Source organism: Vollenhovia emeryi, unplaced genomic scaffold (genome assembly GCF_000949405.1).
Source record: "Vollenhovia emeryi isolate VEMERY1.0 unplaced genomic scaffold, V.emery_V1.0 DF939126.1, whole genome shotgun sequence".
Classification (NCBI taxonomy): Eukaryota; Metazoa; Arthropoda; class Insecta; order Hymenoptera; family Formicidae; genus Vollenhovia; species Vollenhovia emeryi.
This window is the reverse complement of record NW_011967240.1, coordinates 3,119,915-3,138,401: the sequence shown is the minus strand read 5'-3', so window position 1 is coordinate 3,138,401 and position 18,487 is coordinate 3,119,915. Positions and strand designations below refer to the sequence as shown.

The window sequence follows — 18,487 nt, the reverse complement described above, 5'->3', positions numbered from 1 at the left end:
GAGAGAGAGAGAGAGAGAGAGAGAGAGAGAGAGAGAGAGAGAGAGAGAGAGAGAGAGAGAGAGGATTTAAGAAGACTCTCTTTCTCTGTCTTACACCATCGTAAAAGAAAAGAATCGTGCCTGCGCTAGAGTTCCTATTAGTAGAGTTATGTCAATGTAACGGAAGTCGCCATTTTTCGTTAAACAGCGTATAAAGAGCGGCAAATTTTAAATACTTATCGTAACTATTACATAAAACGTCAATGCAATCTAAGATAAAACAAAGTTATTCTATTTTTATTTTAATAAACGTAATAAGTTAATGTGGAAAAACAGAAGATGAAAGTAGATTACAAATACAGAAGATATAAAGGAATGAATAAAAAATTTTTGAAGTTATATAAATTTTAACCCAAGATGACAGTAAAAATATTGAAGCCGTGATATAATTTAATACACAAGTTACATTTTTAAAGTTAATAGCGAAAATAATAAAAGTTATTAGGTAAATTTAATATTAATATTAGGTAAACTAGGTAAATATTAGGTAAATTGTACTTTTAAGAACAAGGGAAGGAGGAAAATAAGAATTTCTACAGTAAACTTGGTAAATATGGTTTGCCTTAATACAAAAACCTTCCTAAAGTATAACTTCATATCTACCCTATTCCAATTAGGATAATTAAAGAGAGCGATGACAACAGTGTATGTAGAAAACACAAAATACTGATTTTATATAATGTTGACTTAGGGACAGAGCACAAAGCAACGTAATAGCTTACGACAAAGACGCAAGCGTAAACGTAGCTAGCGCACAAGCTTTGGCGTAAAAGTAACGTCATATGTAATTGGAGGTAAGTACGACATACGCTAAAGCTTGTGCGCTATCTACGTTTACACTTGCGTCTTTGTCGTAAGCTATTACGTTGCTTTGTGCTCTGACCCTTATGCGTTGATGCGATAACCACAGAACATATGTATAATGATAAAGCCCGCTGCAGACGATGCTATTTTTCCTGCTGGGTTGCTTGTAATCTAATAAATTACTATCATTGCACCACTCAGCACTCGGGATTTCTAGTAATTTACTAAATCGCAAGCAATCCACCAGGAAAAATGGCATCGTCTGCAGCGGGCTTTAGCTGTTCTAAGCTGCATCGGAACGGAAGTTTAACGAAAAAGGGCGGAGCCAATCATAATCGGGAAACGATATTGGCACAACTCTACTTATAGGAACTCTACATTTAAGAAGACTTTCTTTCTCTGTCTCACCATCGTGACAAGCGAGAATCACGCCTATGTAGTACTGCGCAGGCACGATTCTTTTCCATATAGTCCCGTCTGGGCAGTCGAGCGGTTCGCACGTCTTCCGACGGAAGATAAATTTTTGATCCTGCGGGATTGCATCATCCCGCGCGTGGCCCGGTTACCGGGCCATTGCATTGTTTAACTCATATTTAGCCTATTGGTTCGACGTGGCCGTGTGCTATAGTGTGGGGACTTATACATTGGAGGACAATTGGTTCGACGTGGCCGTGTCGGCTCAGCGTTTGAGCCGGGAGCCATAGGATAGAAGAAGAAGACGATTCTTTTCTTCTACGATGGTGTAAGACAGAGAAAGAAAGTCTTCTAAATCTTCTCTTTCTCTTTCTTCACAAGCTTCAGCTTATTCAATGGGACGCCCTGTCTATATTTACTACGTCTATGCATATACTACTAGACTGCTACCATCAAGCTAAAAATGAGGCAAGAGAGTTCCGCCATGTCTTGTTAGGTAAATAAAGTAGTATGTGTGCACCGGTGCGTCACTGACAGACAGGAAAGTCCTCTGTTCATGTAATATATTGTCTTATTACGTCTTGCTATGTCTATGCCTCTATTATGAGATAGCAGGTTTTCTCGCTCAACATCCAAATTCAATCACAAATCTTTCGCAACGATTACACGATCTAACAATGAATTTTCCACTAAACAGATTTCACTCCAGAGGCAATAAATTCATAGTGGAATCAACAGACGATGCCTATTAATTTAACAGAATCCCCGCTATCTCATCTTAGGAGCCTATTCATTTCATAATCGTGGACTTTCCTCTATTTTCTTTTTTTTACATTTTCTTCTTTCAGGTAATTAATACATTTTTTCGAACTGTACTTGCTCCTTATATAAAAAAAAGTATTAATAAAAGCAGTTAGTTAATCCAACAGAATTTGACTCTAATAAATTAATTCTCCGAACACGAGACATGTAAACCGAATGTTTCAATTTCAATTAAAGATATTACTTTTTTCTATGTGCGAGCAGGATCTTTTATTTTTGTATATAAATTGCCGTAAATGCACAGCTGCGTTTTCTCATGAAATGTGGCAGGTGTACTTAAAAAATTACATTTATACAAATAATTTAAATAACGTCGCAATGAAAAGTATCGAAGGAGGGATACGATTGAGCTTATAGGTTCGATATATAATTATTATGAAATCTCGCTTTATCGCGTAATCTTCGTATGGAATATGCGACGTATGGAATAAAAAAAAAGAGTAATTACGATAAGTCGAGAGAAGGACGTGACAGCGTCACGTCGTCTTCAAAGTGCATTTTAAATGTATATATTCAGTATAAGCGCGAATTTGCGCGTACGGGCGTGGAATGATGGAGACGTTATTCGACGAGATGCATCGGCAAGTTTGAGGATAACAACTTGCGATGGGCATGTGCCATGCCGGGGGCCTGCATATAGGTACGGAGTCACGCGAAGACGTCGCCATTACTTCCTGCGAGAGAGTTCTGCGCACGAGGGCTCCATCCGTACGTTTCGGCCTGGCATCTCCGGGGGATGCGCACCTAGGGTCTCGGGCTAATCGGGAAGCAACGAGTTCGCAACGGATAGCTGCAGCCTTCATTAAACTCTATTAACGCTAATTACGGAATAACTGATGGCTAATTACGGAATAATTGTGGCGCATAAATAAACACCTACGTGAGCCCGCGGCGAGAACAGTTAATAAGTGAGTTAATTCGCGGACCGATTTATATCGCATTGTGGCCCTGCACACCAAATCTTACTTTAGGGACGAGCACGTCTCGGCGCAATAATTTTTAATCACGGCTGGACTTTGCGGAACACAAAATTGCATTGCAATGAGCACCGGTGTATGTGCGTGTGTTTAATGCACGCGTGATATTTTGCGGGTATAACGCGATCGAGAAAAGTATTATCTAAATAATCCCGCGCTCTTTCGCAATCATTTCTGTTTCACTAATGCGTTAATACATCCGCCATTTATATAAGTATATTGGCGTACATATACAGAGAATTGTCTCTTAAGATTTACTTGAAAAATCATGTAATCGTGGGACAAATGCCATCATTTTGAAAAATTTTATGAAAGTTTCTTGACATTTTATCATACATTTTATTAGCTAAATTCTTCGGAATGTCGTGTTGTCCCACGAATGTGTGATTTTCAGAGTAAATTTTAAGAGAAAATTCTCTCTCTCTCTCTAAAAGTCAATCAGTGGATTATCACTGAAAACAGTGACTACTCACTGATTTGCAGTTGTAAGTACGAGATTGGGTTGAAAAATTTTTAGCCTAACATAGAAAACTCACTATTATTTTTCGAAATAGTCTCCGTTTAAGTCGATACACTTAATCCAGCGATGCTCCAACCGCTTTAACCCGCCCAAATACTAGTTGGCGTCTTGCTCTGCAAAATAGGCATCTACGGATGCTACGTCCTTCTCGTTCGATGAAAATTTCTGTCCTCCGAACCAAACTTTGTGTTTAGGAAACAGGAAAAGTCACTGGAGGCTAGATCTGGTGAATACAGGGGGTGGTCGATCAGTTCGAACTGCAATTCGTGAATTTGGCCCAATATTCGATTTTGTCATGTTTACGAAAATACTATCATCCACTGACGATGACTGTCGTACAACAACTGATGGGAATCCAAACTGACTGAAATTTTCAGAGGTATCCTTCAAAGCATGTACAGTCGCAGTACTGAAGTGGCGACGACAAGTAATGTCATCTTCACGTTGAGGTTGAAAACTTTTCAACCCACCCTCGTATACCGCTGAAAATCTTATAACCGTGAATCGGTGACTATTCACTGTTTTCAGTGAGATAATTCACTGATTGATTTTCAGAGAGCTCCGTGTATTGTGACAGAGATGAAGAGATATGGGGTATCTTCAATTTAATTTGAAGATCATAAAGCACCGCGTAACGGTCACATTTGTACTTTATCGTTGCCTTCGTCGGAAGGAACCCCGTGCAAAAGAAGTTGGCGAGCGAAGGAAGTTCGGCACTCGATAAATCGACGGTGCTACGACTCCTTTTTTACGCGGTGGCTAACTGCCGCGTTCAGTTAAGCGCGATAAAGTATCAAATTTCATCGCGACTATGAAGTCCGGGGCCGTAAGAGAAGTGCCCGGGAGTTTTGCAACTTTTATCGCGGCCGTACAAAGTATATATTACCGAATTTCCATATCGACGTCCCGCGGTCGAATAGGGCGGCGCCGCGGGCCGAGCTTTTATAACCGGCCATAACTCAAAACCGTGCATTATCAACCTTACGAGACACTTGGTCATCATCCAACGAGTTTGTAACACGTACAGTAACCTTTCGATAAAACCCAACGAAAGTACGATGATCCCGAAGGTTCGCAAACAATGGAGAGAACACCGGTAAATTTAATGCCAGGCGCGAATGTATCTCGTTTCGCCTCGCAAAACGATCCCTCCCCATGAACGAAAGAAGGATTTTGTGTCCTTTATGATTCACACCATTGTTATAAGATTATTAATAATTTATAAGGACATCACGCTTTCAACTCGTTTAATATTCGTAAATGTAAAATCAATAGGATTCATGTCTCTTCTAGACTTTGAGAAAATTTGTACATGTGTTATCAAATCAGGAAACATAACTTGTATTAGTCTGACCGTAACTTTGTCGGCTCTTCCAATCTAATCGTAATATTAAAATGCAATAGTTTTATATATGAACGTGAGAAAAATGGGAGTAGAGGCTTGTAATAGCGTTAAACTGTATCGTAAACTGAGATCATCTCGTGAAAGGCTACGTAATTTTCATTTTTTCGCGAAGAAGAAAAATCTGACAAAGACATCGAATAAAGAGATTAATATAATAATTATATGCCGTTATAATTACCGGCCAGAAACTGCATACATAATTCGTGATTAATGACTAACTCGCGATTACTTTAGTCGCATAAACGTCACTTAATAATCAACTGTTAAAGTTGTTAAAAAAAAATTAATTGATTACTGGCGCCGTCTGAGGCGCATAAAGGGAGCGTCGATTTAGCAACGGAATATTGTTAGCAACAAACTTCCCGACAGGGACATCTATTCACTAACAAAATTGATAACTTGGACATAATTATGAAGCGCGATCGGATTTCGCGTGCTAACGAACACTGCGAATTTTCCAAGTTTTAGCAAGTTACGTACTTCCCCTCCCCCCCCCCCTGCCCGCGATGTAAAGCGAGATTTTCGATAGTACGCGCAAAACGATGGATATCACAAATATGCGTCCCCGCCCCATTACTTCGCTGATAAATGCTAACACGTATCGTATCGCATAATAAATGCTTCCGCTGGTTCTCATAAATTTCGTATAATTCCCTGACCCTCTTATTCCAGCGATAAAGAATCGCTCCAAGTATCGTTCACGATTAGTCTGCCCGCTCTCTCCCTTAATCTTCTAAAACAATCATGAAATTCGATCTAACTTTTATCCCGTTGTTACGAACATTTACGGAGTCCTTTTTTTTCCGCGAGGAGAACCGATTAAACGGTCGTTTCGACCAATCGAGGCTTGTCGCTATTTTCGTAAAAACCGCACGATTATTGTATCGGATAATTGTTATTCCACATTATTTTGGAGATTCGGGGTAGGATTCTTTTTTATTCCCCCCTCCGCGAGTTCGACGCTTTCCAGGTACGCACCGTTGCTGCAGTTACACACGAGTTACATGTAACTGCATCTCGTTGAAATGCTAAATAGCAACCGCGTAAATGTGCGCTAATTAAGCACGAATATTATTCCGTGCCCCGTTCGATGAATTTGATATTCGTGTTGTGTTTTTCATTATATCGTTATTCCGCTTGACGGATTAATTACTGACAGCTCGTCGAATGTCCGATAGCGCAAAAAAAGAAAATCTTACGGGATACTTTTTTGTTACATTCGCCGTGCCAGTGTGCCGCGTACAAGAATACGCGATATTAATGAATTAACAATATATGGAATGATGCCGAACTTTATCGCATAATAATTAATTGCGTAATAATTAACCGTTATTGGGCGGGAGGATAAGAGGCTCGAAAATATGATATATTAATAACAGCGCCATAAATGGGGTTTTGCGTTTCGTGCGTAGGCCGTAAAGGCTTATAAACATGTGCACTATTAAAATTTCGCTTTATTTCGTATATAATAGATTGCTTTAATTAAAATCGTCGGATATCAGGGGCTGCGTGAGTGCCGATTGAAATATACGCGATAAATAAATGCGGTGGCGGTACTTCCGGGATTATATCGGCTTCCCGAAATTAACATATAATTTTTGCCGAAATGCACTTAGCAATAAATTCACGAGTCTCCGTTGGTTTCATTCGGCAGTTAATAACCGACGACGTGGCCGGCTGCGCGCGCGAAGAGACGGGCTCGGCCCGAGCTCGCCCGCTGACAACACGGCCATCGAAGCCGTCGCGAAACCTCTTAGACCAGACGTTATTAAATTATGCTGACTTGACCCACATTCAAGTACGTGTCATTTCCTTTTTTACTTAATGCCTGCTCGTGAAACGTTGCGCCGATGCTCGGCGGTGACTTTTAAGCGCGGCATCTTTCCGCGACGTTCCATCTTAAACTTGTTGAAAAACGGGGATGGCAACCGAAGTGAGTCCCGATCGACGGTGGGACGGGGTAGAAAAACCGGCCGGGGTGACCCGGATTTCCGGCGAGTTTTCGGGGCGGAAGAGACGCAAATTGAAGGAGGCGCGAAATTTCGGCGCCGAATTCAATTTAACGTTTATTAATATGCAAGACTCTCATACGCGAGACAAGGAGCCGCCCGGAGGGCGCGGGGGTGGTCGCTTGACTTTAAGATAAGTCATTGTCGAGTCAACGTTTTCAAATTGGAAATTGGATCATCCGCATCTGAATTGCGCCTCGGCGTAACGAATCCGGGTTAATTTCTTCGCGCGCGGAAGTGCACATGAACTATCGGCGAGCTCGTGATATAAGCTTCTGCTTAAGTCTCGCAAGTTCATCCCGACTCGCGTCATTGGGGCGAGTGCCTTTCGAGGAAGGCGGAAGACGTCGTTAATTGGAGGACGAGTCGCGAAGGGTAATTCCGGAAATGGGAGTCCCTTCCGGCGTTCGAGGCGGGGCGGGCAAAGCGTCGCGGATTGTTAAAACAAATCCTTTGTAGCGGGCGCGAGGTAATTCCATTAATTGGACTCGGGGAAAGGAAGGGAGTGCAGGTGCGCAAACATCGGGACCTCCCGCGCCAAGGTGGACGCGGAATCTCGTTTCTCCGTTTGCACAATCGCGCGCGAGAACCCGGCAAAGAAAGGGCCGATTGTTTATTTAGCGTTCGAGCAGGCGGAGTCGCCGGCGCGAAAGCGGCGAGAACGCCAAAGTAGCACGACGACGATTGGAAAGAAGATGCGCCGTGGCGATTAAATAATTAACTATCGCGCGCACTTTCGCTTCGGCCCCCGTAAAGCCCGCATCAGACTACGGGTTGGGATTGAGATTAAATTGAAATTCGACCAATCGGAGTAAAATTCACTGAACTCGAGATCGTTAAATTTTACTCCGATTGGTCAAATTTCAATCTAATCTCAATCCCAATCCGTCGTCCGATACGAGCTTAACGAATATCAATTGACGAAGCGCCGTTAATTCTCCGATGTACAACAACGAAATAATAATTTATATCGACTGAGCGTGGGAGAGCGGCACATTCTTATGGAAAAGCCTGATAAAGCTCGGTAAAGTTCAGTGAAGTTCAGTTGAAAATCAGTAAGTTTGATAACTTTCGTATTATAAAACATGGAGTTACTACGTCAGCAAGCAATTATTAAATAGCCTTGATTGATTAAACTTGCGATTCTTGAAACTTCGCAATCCCCCCCCCCCGCCCCCTCCCCCCGAAATGATAAATGACGTTATGCCCCATTCCTTTTCTCTACCTTTCCTTCATTCTTTCCCGTCTTGGATACAACTATCGATTTTATTGAAATTAGGATTGGCGGAGATAATCTATTACTTTCCTTTCATAATTAAGCAAAAGCTGATCGCCTTTTACACGGATTTTATCGTAACGTTCCAGTAGCAAAGCTAATTAGCAGGCTTGACAATATTCGTCGAAAAATTACTTTCCTTAAATTCCCACGTAAAAGGAGGAAAAGAAGGCGAGCAGCTTTAATTGTCTACAATTTAGAGATGCAGGACGTTTAATGCGTGCCGCAATTATATTTGCTAATTATAATGTTTTATGGCATTTAACTTGCGCGCGAGCAAGCACCGTCTATCCGCTTACTGCAAATCCTTTGAACGTACACGCTTCGTAGTTCATAAAGTCGAAAGGTAGTCCGTAATTTATCATCTGTCTGCAGGGGTAATCTAGCGGTGAGCACGCAAAATATGTCTTTATTCGCGAATACGTCGGTGGTGAAACACCCGATACGGACAATCCTCGCGAATTCGCGCGTCCCATGCATGAACGATCCGCGAATATTCGACAGTTTATATAAGAGAATTTTTCACTTGTGCAAATTACCCGCTAATAGACAAGTGAGCGATCTCGATCAGGCTGCCGCGGATTCGCGGTCTCGTTGAAAGAGACATCTGCCGCGATCGGCGCTCGGCGTTTTAATTTACCTGCACGGTGATGAAAATAAATTTTTAGTTCTACGCCGGCGCGAGAAGGCTTGTGAATAATTAATGCGCCCGCCAATCTCGTGGATCGGGCCCATTAGTTGATTTGATTGAATGGCGCTTCTACGCCGATGCACGGACGCCGGAGCTTGAAAGTATTCCAAAAGCGCCGGGGTATCGCTTGGGTCGCGAGAGAGCAGATAACAAATCGGCGACGAGCCAACGTGGCTTTCGCGAGATACGATCTCCCCGCTCGAGGGTCTCCTCACTCTTGATATCGTATTCGGGTTAATTAGTATCTCGCGACGCAGACCCCGCGTGTCTCTCGTATCTCGGGCGAGAGACGGAGCGGATAACGGCGAGTAATCGATAATATTGATATAGCATCGCGACGATAATCGCCAATCGCTCACGGCGAAATAACTCGCCAAGAAATAACAACGTTGGAACGCCGGTCGACGACGCTATTACTGAACCGTGTCAGGTAACGTAGGGATGCACAACGGGGTACACACAATAGCCGCAGTGAGTTACGCCGTATTATCATAGTATAACTAGCAGGTCTTCTCCGTTATTTGTTTCGTTTTGCGTCGATCCCTTCTGCGCATCCGACATTGCTCTGGGTAGACCAATGAAAGAAAAGTTGTATGTGTGGTAGTGTGATTTTGATGAGTACGTATACACACACACACACACACATACACGTCGCTGGATCGGGTCTATGGTGGAATACCGCGATCGGGTCCTCAAAGATCAAAGGGGCCGACAGAGTGGACCTACTGGTTATACTATGGTATTATCGAGTACCACCATAGTGTAACTGGTAGGTCCACTCCGTCATTTGTTTCGTTTTGCGTCCATCCCTTCTGCGCATCCGACATTGCTCTGGGCAGACCAACGAGAGAAAAGTTGTGTGTGTGGTAGTGCAGCTTTGATACACGACCACACATACAGCTACATTACGTACACACACGTACGCTGGATTGCTGCCCAAAATAATGGTGGAATACCAAGTGATCGGGACTGCAAAGATCAAAAGAGCCGACAGAGAGTGGACGTACTAGTTATACTATGGTACCACTGCAGATTTGTCTGTACATAATGCGGATGTACCGGATAATTGGAAAACGTTGAATATTTACAAGGTTCGCCGTTAACGCGATAAGAAAGTTAGTCGGGCGCCTCAATTTCGTAAAGCACGCGTGTCCGGAAGGACCTCCGACCTTTATCAACTTAAATCAGCTGACTGGTTCTGGACTAAAGTTGACTTACGCCGTTTTCGGAGCAAAGGATTCCGATATTATGTAAATTTTAATTTCCGAACACTGATTGGTTTTTCGATAAAAGTTCCGAAACAAAGTTTCAATTATTTATGAATTGTTCAACAGTTTCGCTTCGTAATTTTCGTCGGCAAGTGTATAACAATTTTTCACCTGTGTACCTTCGGTGGACGATATATTTGTGCAGAGCTGAAAGTATATTCGCGAAATTTTTTAAATATATTAATCATAAATACCTATTACTATATCATTCATCGTACTTTTCACTGTGTTTCAGGTAATTTTATTTTATAGTACAGTTAACTACACAAAAATCTATTTTTAGTTTACCACAACTATTTCGTATGGTTGTGCTAATTTATGTTACAGTGATAATGACTATAAATTTGTGTTTGCTCTGCTATATTTTGCATGTTTAATAAAACTATAAAAACATGTTTGGAGCCATTCCAGTCACTATAAAATATAGTGAGATTATAGTTATTCTAGCAATCTTTTTCTATCAGTGTAGAAAAAGTACTCCATTCGGTTCGGTCACAATCAGCGACGAAATAAAACAAGAAGGCTGTGCATTGTGAAAAGTTACGTTGCCTTTTTCTGTGTCGCGGAAATACTCGGGCATACATTGGTTATTCTTCGCGATTGGACAGCGTCAAATAAGTCGGATTGAAAAATGTAAAGGACCGCTGAGGCGGAAGCGCAACAGACAATCAGAAGCGGAAGCGCGAGTAGATGTCGAAGAATGTCGGGGCATCGTGGTGGAAACTACCCGAGAAACGCTGGAACTTTGACGCCAGTAGAGTGTATAAACTCGCGACTATTACCAGCGGTAGCGTGGAAATCGCAAAGGCGGAACTCCGGATGCCAGTGATGCAAACGTAAATATAGCGCGCCCGATGCGTCTACGGGTTATCAGCGTCGGTGCGCTGCTGAATAGGATTCCAACGTGGAATTTCTTTCGGGATATTTCCGAGTTCCGCAGGAAGACACGATAAGACGCGATCCGACGACACATTAATGCAGGGTATTTTTGCCGCATTAAATTTTACGATTTTATCATCCCCAATCACACACCTATAAAGTGTCGAAACGTTCGTGTCTTTTGAATGATCGCGATAAGATTTATCTTCGCAGACCGAAGTTGCGCGGTGCAATTACGCGAAGGAGCTCTATTTCATCTAATTCGACCTGACTTTTGCCTCTTCGCAATTTTAATCTCTTGCAGTGCTACGTTGATTTAGATTCGACGTGAGGCGTTGCTCGTATCGCAAAATTCTCCGAACGTTCCAATGTATACGCGATTATAATCGGCAAACTATATTTGCGGAATCTCCACGAATTTCTTCAAGTAATGAGAACCTTTTGATTCGTGTTAGACTAGCCGATTAGATGAAATTGAGGACGAAAAGCTTGTTCTTCGCTCATTCGCGAGAAATAGTTTGGACGCCAAAAAGTTAATTTAAAGGCATTTAATGCTCCATATTTTTCGAAATCACAGATGGTCCAGAAATATTCTAAAAAAAACAAAAATCAACATTCGCGATTACATTCTATTCACCATTTAGATTAGGTAATAAGAGATAGCTTGTGTCTCAAAGGAAGCGCAAGACTGCTCCAATCGCAGCTTGACTCGGAAATCCGATCGGACATTGATCCGCGGCGTCGGATTAGAATGCCGTCGGTGCACGATCATCATCCTCGTCGTCATTATCGTCCGACACACAGGCATGTGAGGGGACGCGCGACACGGAAGAGCGGATCGCGATGTCGAGACGGAGAAAAGACAGCACAAAGGAGAATCGGGCCATCGGAGCGTTAACCTTCGATCAGACGATCCCTTTTTCTAACTAGAGGAAAAAGCGGACCTCGCGTTGGAATATTTTATTTGCTTCATAAAAATCGTTAGCCAACCAAGTGCGGAATGGTTCCTGGCGGCTCGTTTAGGCTGCGCGGTCAGCACTTTTCACGATTGTGCCTTCCTCCGGTTTCTTTTGTTCTCCAGGTGTGTACGGAGATGATTGTTAAGAAAGAAAAATCAAATTTACAATCGTGCACCTTCTCGATGTTTGCGCCAGCCTTGCTGGATTCTCAAATCTGGAAAGAAAAGCCCGATTGTATTAAATTTCCTCTTTTCGCCATCACTTTGGTGTGTCTCGCCGTGCAGAGATGTGCCGCATTCGATAGTCGTGCGTCACGTATTTCAGATGGTAACACAGGAACGTGTCGTTGTGCCGAACGTGCCAAAATATTACACGGTAAACGCGGCCAGATTCATTTCTTTCCCGTCTACATCTAGCATCTAGTTGGCGCCCGCTGGTTTCAAACGCGATCTGAATGAAGTACACGATCGGGCATACCCTGTTGTCTCTATTCCAATATCAAAATATCGCTGGTTACGATTCTGAATAGGTCTGCCCTAACTAGCTGGCAGCTTCTGTTGTTTTATCTCGACGTTGCTTCTGCCCGGCTCGACGGAGAAAAGATAGAACATCCCGCAGGTCGATCCGGACCGAAGAGAGACCGAGGCAGTATCCTCCCGCATACGGCCCTCTGTTGACTGAAGTGACTTAAGTCAACGCCGCCCACGGTCTGGCACGCGGCCTCCAGCGCGCGCCAAGACGAAGAGGGATGTACCGCGCGAGGGGATGAGAGATACGGAGAGGACGTCATCGCGGGGGACGTGGATCGCACGTAGAGCGACGGAGATGGAGTGCGAGGTGGCGAGGCCGGAGGATGAGGTGCGACGACGACGGGACGAGCGGAACTGCGCGAGAGAGACGCGGCAGAGCGAGTGGCGGCGAAGGGTTCAAGTATAAGGATACCGAGGCATGCGCCGTCCTATCATATTGATCTCGCCATAGTAACGATTCTCTCTTCTCCGGCGATGCTGGGATGCACTATAGCCGCGCGAGGAAGAGGGATGCCAGAGAGCGCGAGGAGCCGAGCGGAGGAGGGTTTAGCGACGGGGGGGGGGTGAGGGGTGAGGAGAGCGAGAGAAAGAGAGAGGGAGAAGAGGGCAGGCAGGTCGTACCGCATGGTGTACCACGCCACCCCACGATGCGCGGATGTGGGCCGCCGAGGGTTGAACGCGAGGGAGAGCGTGGGATGAAGAGAGCGCGGACGGGGAGAAAGGGGGTGACCGGGGTGACTGTAGAGGGAGGAGGTATATGCGACGAGAGCGAGAGACAGAGAGATAGAGATAGAGAGAGAGTGGGAAAGTGAAGAGACGGACAGCAAGGGTGATCGAGGTAGAACGATACGGAGGGTGCAGAATGATGAAGAGGGGTGGGATCTAGACGCGCACGGCGACTAGCAGGTGTACATGCTGAACTAGACAAAGAGGCTGGAGACGAGGGAGGAAAAGAGAAAAGCAGAGAGGGGGAGAGAGAGAACAGGGGTGAGGGAGAAGAGGACGGCGTTATCGCGAGGGACCGAGACGGCGAAGGTGGTGAACGGTGGCGGTAGGCTACCCACAGAGCTAGCGCCAAAGCGGGTTGAAGCGGCGGTACCGCGCGGCGCTGCAGCTAAATGAGAATCAGTCCAGCGTTGGTCGCCGGCGAGGCCGCACCTGACAACCCCCTCGACGGGAGAGAGTGATATAGTAGGCACCGCGACCGAGATTCAGAAGGGTCTGCCCGACGCGCGCCTATCCGTGGCGGAAGGGAGAGACCAGGGGGATGTTGTCGCGGTGCTGCCGGTCGCACGCGTCCCGAGACCCGCAGTACCGAGAGTGAGCCGCACACTCTTCCCCGCCGTCGTTCACCCTGACCCGATGCTGCGGCGGCTGCGAGCGAACGCGGAAAGTCCGACGTATGGGACGTACCGATGATTGGACTGCGGACGCGTCCCTGAGTCCATTTTCTACTCGCACAGCAGGCGAGATCCGCACCACCGTCGTCATCGTCAGGCCCCGCGCGACCAGCTGCGATCGCTGGCGATCGAGGCCCGACCGATATCCCTCGGTCGCTCGCGACGACCGACGTCGTTATCGGGGACTATTCGCGAGAACGGAGTGAGAGAGGGAGTCGAGGTGGTAAGCGGGGTACGCAGGCGAATCCAAATCGGAAGAGATGTCCGCGCTGCCCGACGATGTCGCGTTGTGGTGCAGGCCATCCAGGCCATAGTGCACGCGGGCTGTACCATCCGGTACGGGATAGCAGCGTACGACAGCACCGGGACATCGCTGCGTGGAGGCGGTCACGTGCCCCCGGCGGAGCTAGGACGATGCACCTGGCGAGCCCGGTGCAGGTGCGACCGGGCGGACGCTGAGGATCCACAATCGCTCCGTTCCCATCGCGCCGAGCGGCTCGCCGCCGAGGACAGCTGATCTTCCGGGCGGTTCAGGTCGAGGTTCGTCCTCGCTCGACGCGCCTGGCCAGCCACGTGTGCGAGGACGAGCGGTCGCGAGCGGCGGTGAGGCGGCGGTGGCGGGCAGGGAAGTGGAGGAAATCGGCAACGTGGAGGAGGTGCCGCGCGGCCGGGCGGTCATCGAGGAAGCAGCCTCGTTCCGGCACCCCCTCGAGCAAACATGAGACGCTCGTGGACGCTAGTCGCGGCGATAGCCCTGGCTGCATCGGGTGAGTGACTCCACTTTCAGGAGAGTGTCTCTGCCATTAGTCTCCGACAATGTCCGTCCACATCAGCCTTCATTGCGACGTGAGCCCCGTCCACCGTGTTGTCTTCGGCCGATCGCCGGCCCGGCTGACCCTCCTCTGCCGGGACGTTTCTTCGAGTTTTCACCACGTCCCACTCCTCCCACTCGTCCCTTCCACAAGTGTCCGTCGACGTCACGCGTCGCTCGTTGCTCCGAGCTTCCATCTTTCTTTCTTTCTTTCTTTCTTCCGACCCCCGCGAACGCACGAAGCCGCCAAAGTGTATTTCACGTATTTCATACATTTCGTAGGCACAGCATCGATCTGTTCCCTCCCCGCGGCATCGTTCTCTCCAGAATAATTAAAATCGTCGCTGGACGACTGCTCCGAACGGTAGCCAGTGGCGCCGACGTTTTCTCTCACGATTGGCAATACCGTAGCGATTCGTTTCCACCGCGCCAATTCTCGTTTTACGATTTATAGCTGTGTGGGTGCGCGATGGCTCGTTGAGCTCGCGATCGAAAATGCACCGTAACTCGTATCGGTGAATTTTCATCTCCAACGAAAATCGACAGCTGCGATCAGAAGTTCATTGCTCTCCAGAGAATTTTATGAATCTTGAATCCTCGCGATCTTAGTCATATGTATAAAAAGATCGGCCAACTTGTCGAGTATACGTCAAATTCTTCCAGTTTCGCGCGATTCCTGGTCGCGATTAATCATCCGCCCGTGCCGGTTCCGCCCTCGCGGATTCGCGCGAGGCTTCTACGCGTAAACAGATAAATTCCTTCAAGTTCGCTCGCGGGGACTGCAGTCAGCAAATTTTGCTTATACAAGCACGCTCGTTACGATTCTTCATCCGAGTCGGAGTTTGTTCGACGTTACTTTCCAGATGACGAGGGAATGATTCTCTTGAGCCGGGGAAAGTCTCTTCAATTTTGTTGCTCGTGTATGTACAGAGGGGTACCCCTATCTCGCCGATGATCCCCGTTATTCGTTCGTCGAAACTCAGCTGCGAAGCTCGCTTCCGAATATCAAACCGCCGGGTGGCTAAATATCAAGGTTACCGTCCGGATTACGGGCGAGAGGGTGAGTTTCGCCTTCCGGCGTGGATGCTCATCGCGATCCTTCATCTCTGCGACGTCGCTCTCGCACTTCCGGGATCGGGCGCGAGCGCCTCGTCGAGTTTCGAGCTTTGAATGGAAACAGGCAGACGTGGAGCACCCGCAATCCCGGGAGGAGGAGGAGGAGGAGGAACGGGGCGACGTGAGGGGGCGACAAAGGGGGCGGGACGGGGAGGGTGGACGCGGCGTTTCAATATTGACGTCAATCCGCGACGCTTCCAGAGCGACGCGATGTCTCGCGCCTCGTTAGCGGCACGTTGATGCCGCCAGCTGGAAGTCGAAACGCGCGCGCCAAATCGGCATTGCGCAAATAAATATTCGCGCGTTACGCCAATGGCGTTTTTTTACTGCGCCGATCAGCAGTATCCGCGCGCGATCGCGCTGTCTCGACGCTCCTCCACGTCGCGCCTTCGCCATCGCCTTCGCCTCCGCCGTGACGCCTCCTCCGGAAATGGAAGAATAGCGCGGGATCGTTATTCGCGGCTGAGTCTCGGAAATGGCATGTGCGGCTTCCAAATTTAAGCAGACGAACGCAGACTGTCGTGCGAAGATACATTGTTGTACAGCCTTGGCCACAAATATTTGCCACCTATGTAAAAACCTCAATAACTTTAAATTATTTTACATTCAGATTAAATAAATAAATACCAGTCGATGACTTTCAGTCTTTTTATAACGATTTATGGCGTATCCCACAGTGCTACGAGGACGTGTCACTATTTTTGCGATATTTCTGTTTTATGTTTTTTTTCCTCAAAAAGTAATCGTATTTTCAAGCGTTCAGATAAATCCAGGGATGGAAGGTAACTCGTTACTTGTAACGAAGCCACAGTTACAGTTACTTTTTTTGGTAACTCGAACTTAACTCGGTTACATTAATAGTGACTTTAGGTACATATATTTTAAACCTCCACAGATCGCATTAGGTCTTGCATTGACGCACAAACGCCTTTATCGGCGCTTTACAATTCAAATGCAGAATTGATATTTTTAGTTTCATTTCAAGAAAGTAATTGCAAAGTAACGATTCGTTACTTATTGAGTAACTGTAGTTACATTTTTAGCGGGCAAACTGTAACTATTAGATACTTTTATAAAGTAACTTACCAACCCTGGCTAAATCCAATTTGCACGTTTTTAGCATTTTTGTAGAAAAATAATATCATTCTTTAGAGTAAGCCACTATGAAAGTTGGAGATTATTGAGCAATGTGTGCACACGTTGAGCATCCGCAGTAAACTAAATACATACACTGATAGAAACAAAATGGTTGCAGTTACCACAATCTCACTATAATTTATAGTCATATTAGGAGTCAACCACATTTTTATAATTCTTCCAACTGCGTAAGTTATGGTTGACCTAACAACGTATTGTAGTTCTCATAGACACAAAATTGGTCCATGCAACTTATGATATGGTTGTCATAAACCAAAACGAGCTTTTAATTTGGCAAGGTGTACTATAAATATTGCAATAACAACCACAAGTAACATTTCGAATAACTATATGTAATAGTAATAATTATTATAGAAATGATATTCCCGACTACAATTATTTTACTATGCAATTATAGTTTCAAATACCTACTACATAATTTTCTATCAGTGTTTGTTCAGCTTATTCGTGCCGATGCATAACAGCATACAAAATAGTTGACTGGAGTAAAACAAGTTACATTTCTAAAAATTGAAGGGGTGGCAAATACTTTTGGCCAAGGCCTGTATAATATTCAAGATTATGATTAAACAAATTCACATTCTTTCCTTCAATGCATCTCCGAAAAAAATGTGCATAGTTTAAAAGGTGGAAAATGATGCGCGATGGATTCCCCTCTTTCAAAACGGTCGTAACGAGAGGTACACGTATTCCGAACTGGCAATTTCCTTTTTCGAAAATACTGTTGTGGAAATTAAGCATTCAGTTCGACAACTCGTCATTTAAAAATAATCTCTGGATCTCTTTCTGGCTTTAAATTTATTATGATCGCTCGTGTCGTTGGAAGCAGTCGTAATAAATTCGAGCGGAATGTAAATTGCCGCTTCCTCCCGTCCCGTTTCGCGTTGCGAAACGTTAATTAATTGCGCCGTGTGTGCCCGTTAAAAATAATAATCGTTCAATTCCCGCCTCGCTCTCGATCGCGCCGCGTAGCGCCGCGAATATTTTTACGTTCGGAAACAACACGAAAGTTCCATTATGAATGTCCGGCCGCGTGCGCTGACCGAGATCGAAGCGTTTTCCCCGCCGCGGAGTCGCGCCGCGTCAAAAGCTGTCTCCACCTGCACTACCAAATTGTGCATGTTGGCCCCCGTGTAAAATGTAAATTAGGAAGTTACCCACCTCGTCCACGCGTGTCCGGGGGTCGTTCTGTCATGACGTATCGTGTTGATTAATTAGCATCCCACCGCGCCGGCTGGCAACGCAGTTGCCCGAGCTGCTGCATCCGGCGCCGCGCCGCGCCGGTTGTAGACGTCTCGCCTCGTCGGAAAATGGAAAATGGTTGTAAAAATCGTAGTCATTCCAAGCCGCAAGAAAGCACGGGAAGTGTTCTTCTCCCCGGGTGATTAATGCGTGCTTTCGTCCGGTCG

General features: G+C 45.8%; 2 protein-coding genes across 2 annotated transcripts in view; one reads left to right on the top strand and one right to left on the bottom strand.

Annotated features, from left to right (window-relative positions):
* Positions 1-18,487, bottom strand: part of LOC105569019 — a 197,893-nt gene that overhangs the window by 534 nt on the left and 178,872 nt on the right. The gene's annotated exons all lie outside the window — the stretch shown is intronic.
* LOC105569020 (neuronal acetylcholine receptor subunit alpha-7-like) overlaps positions 14,607-18,487 on the top strand; it is a 218,285-nt gene continuing 214,404 nt past the window's right edge. Inside the window, exon 1 of the mRNA XM_012025139.1 lies at positions 14,607-14,760. Coding sequence (XP_011880529.1) covers positions 14,712-14,760 — 49 coding nt within the window. The 5' untranslated portion in view covers positions 14,607-14,711. The remainder of the gene's footprint in view (positions 14,761-18,487) is intronic.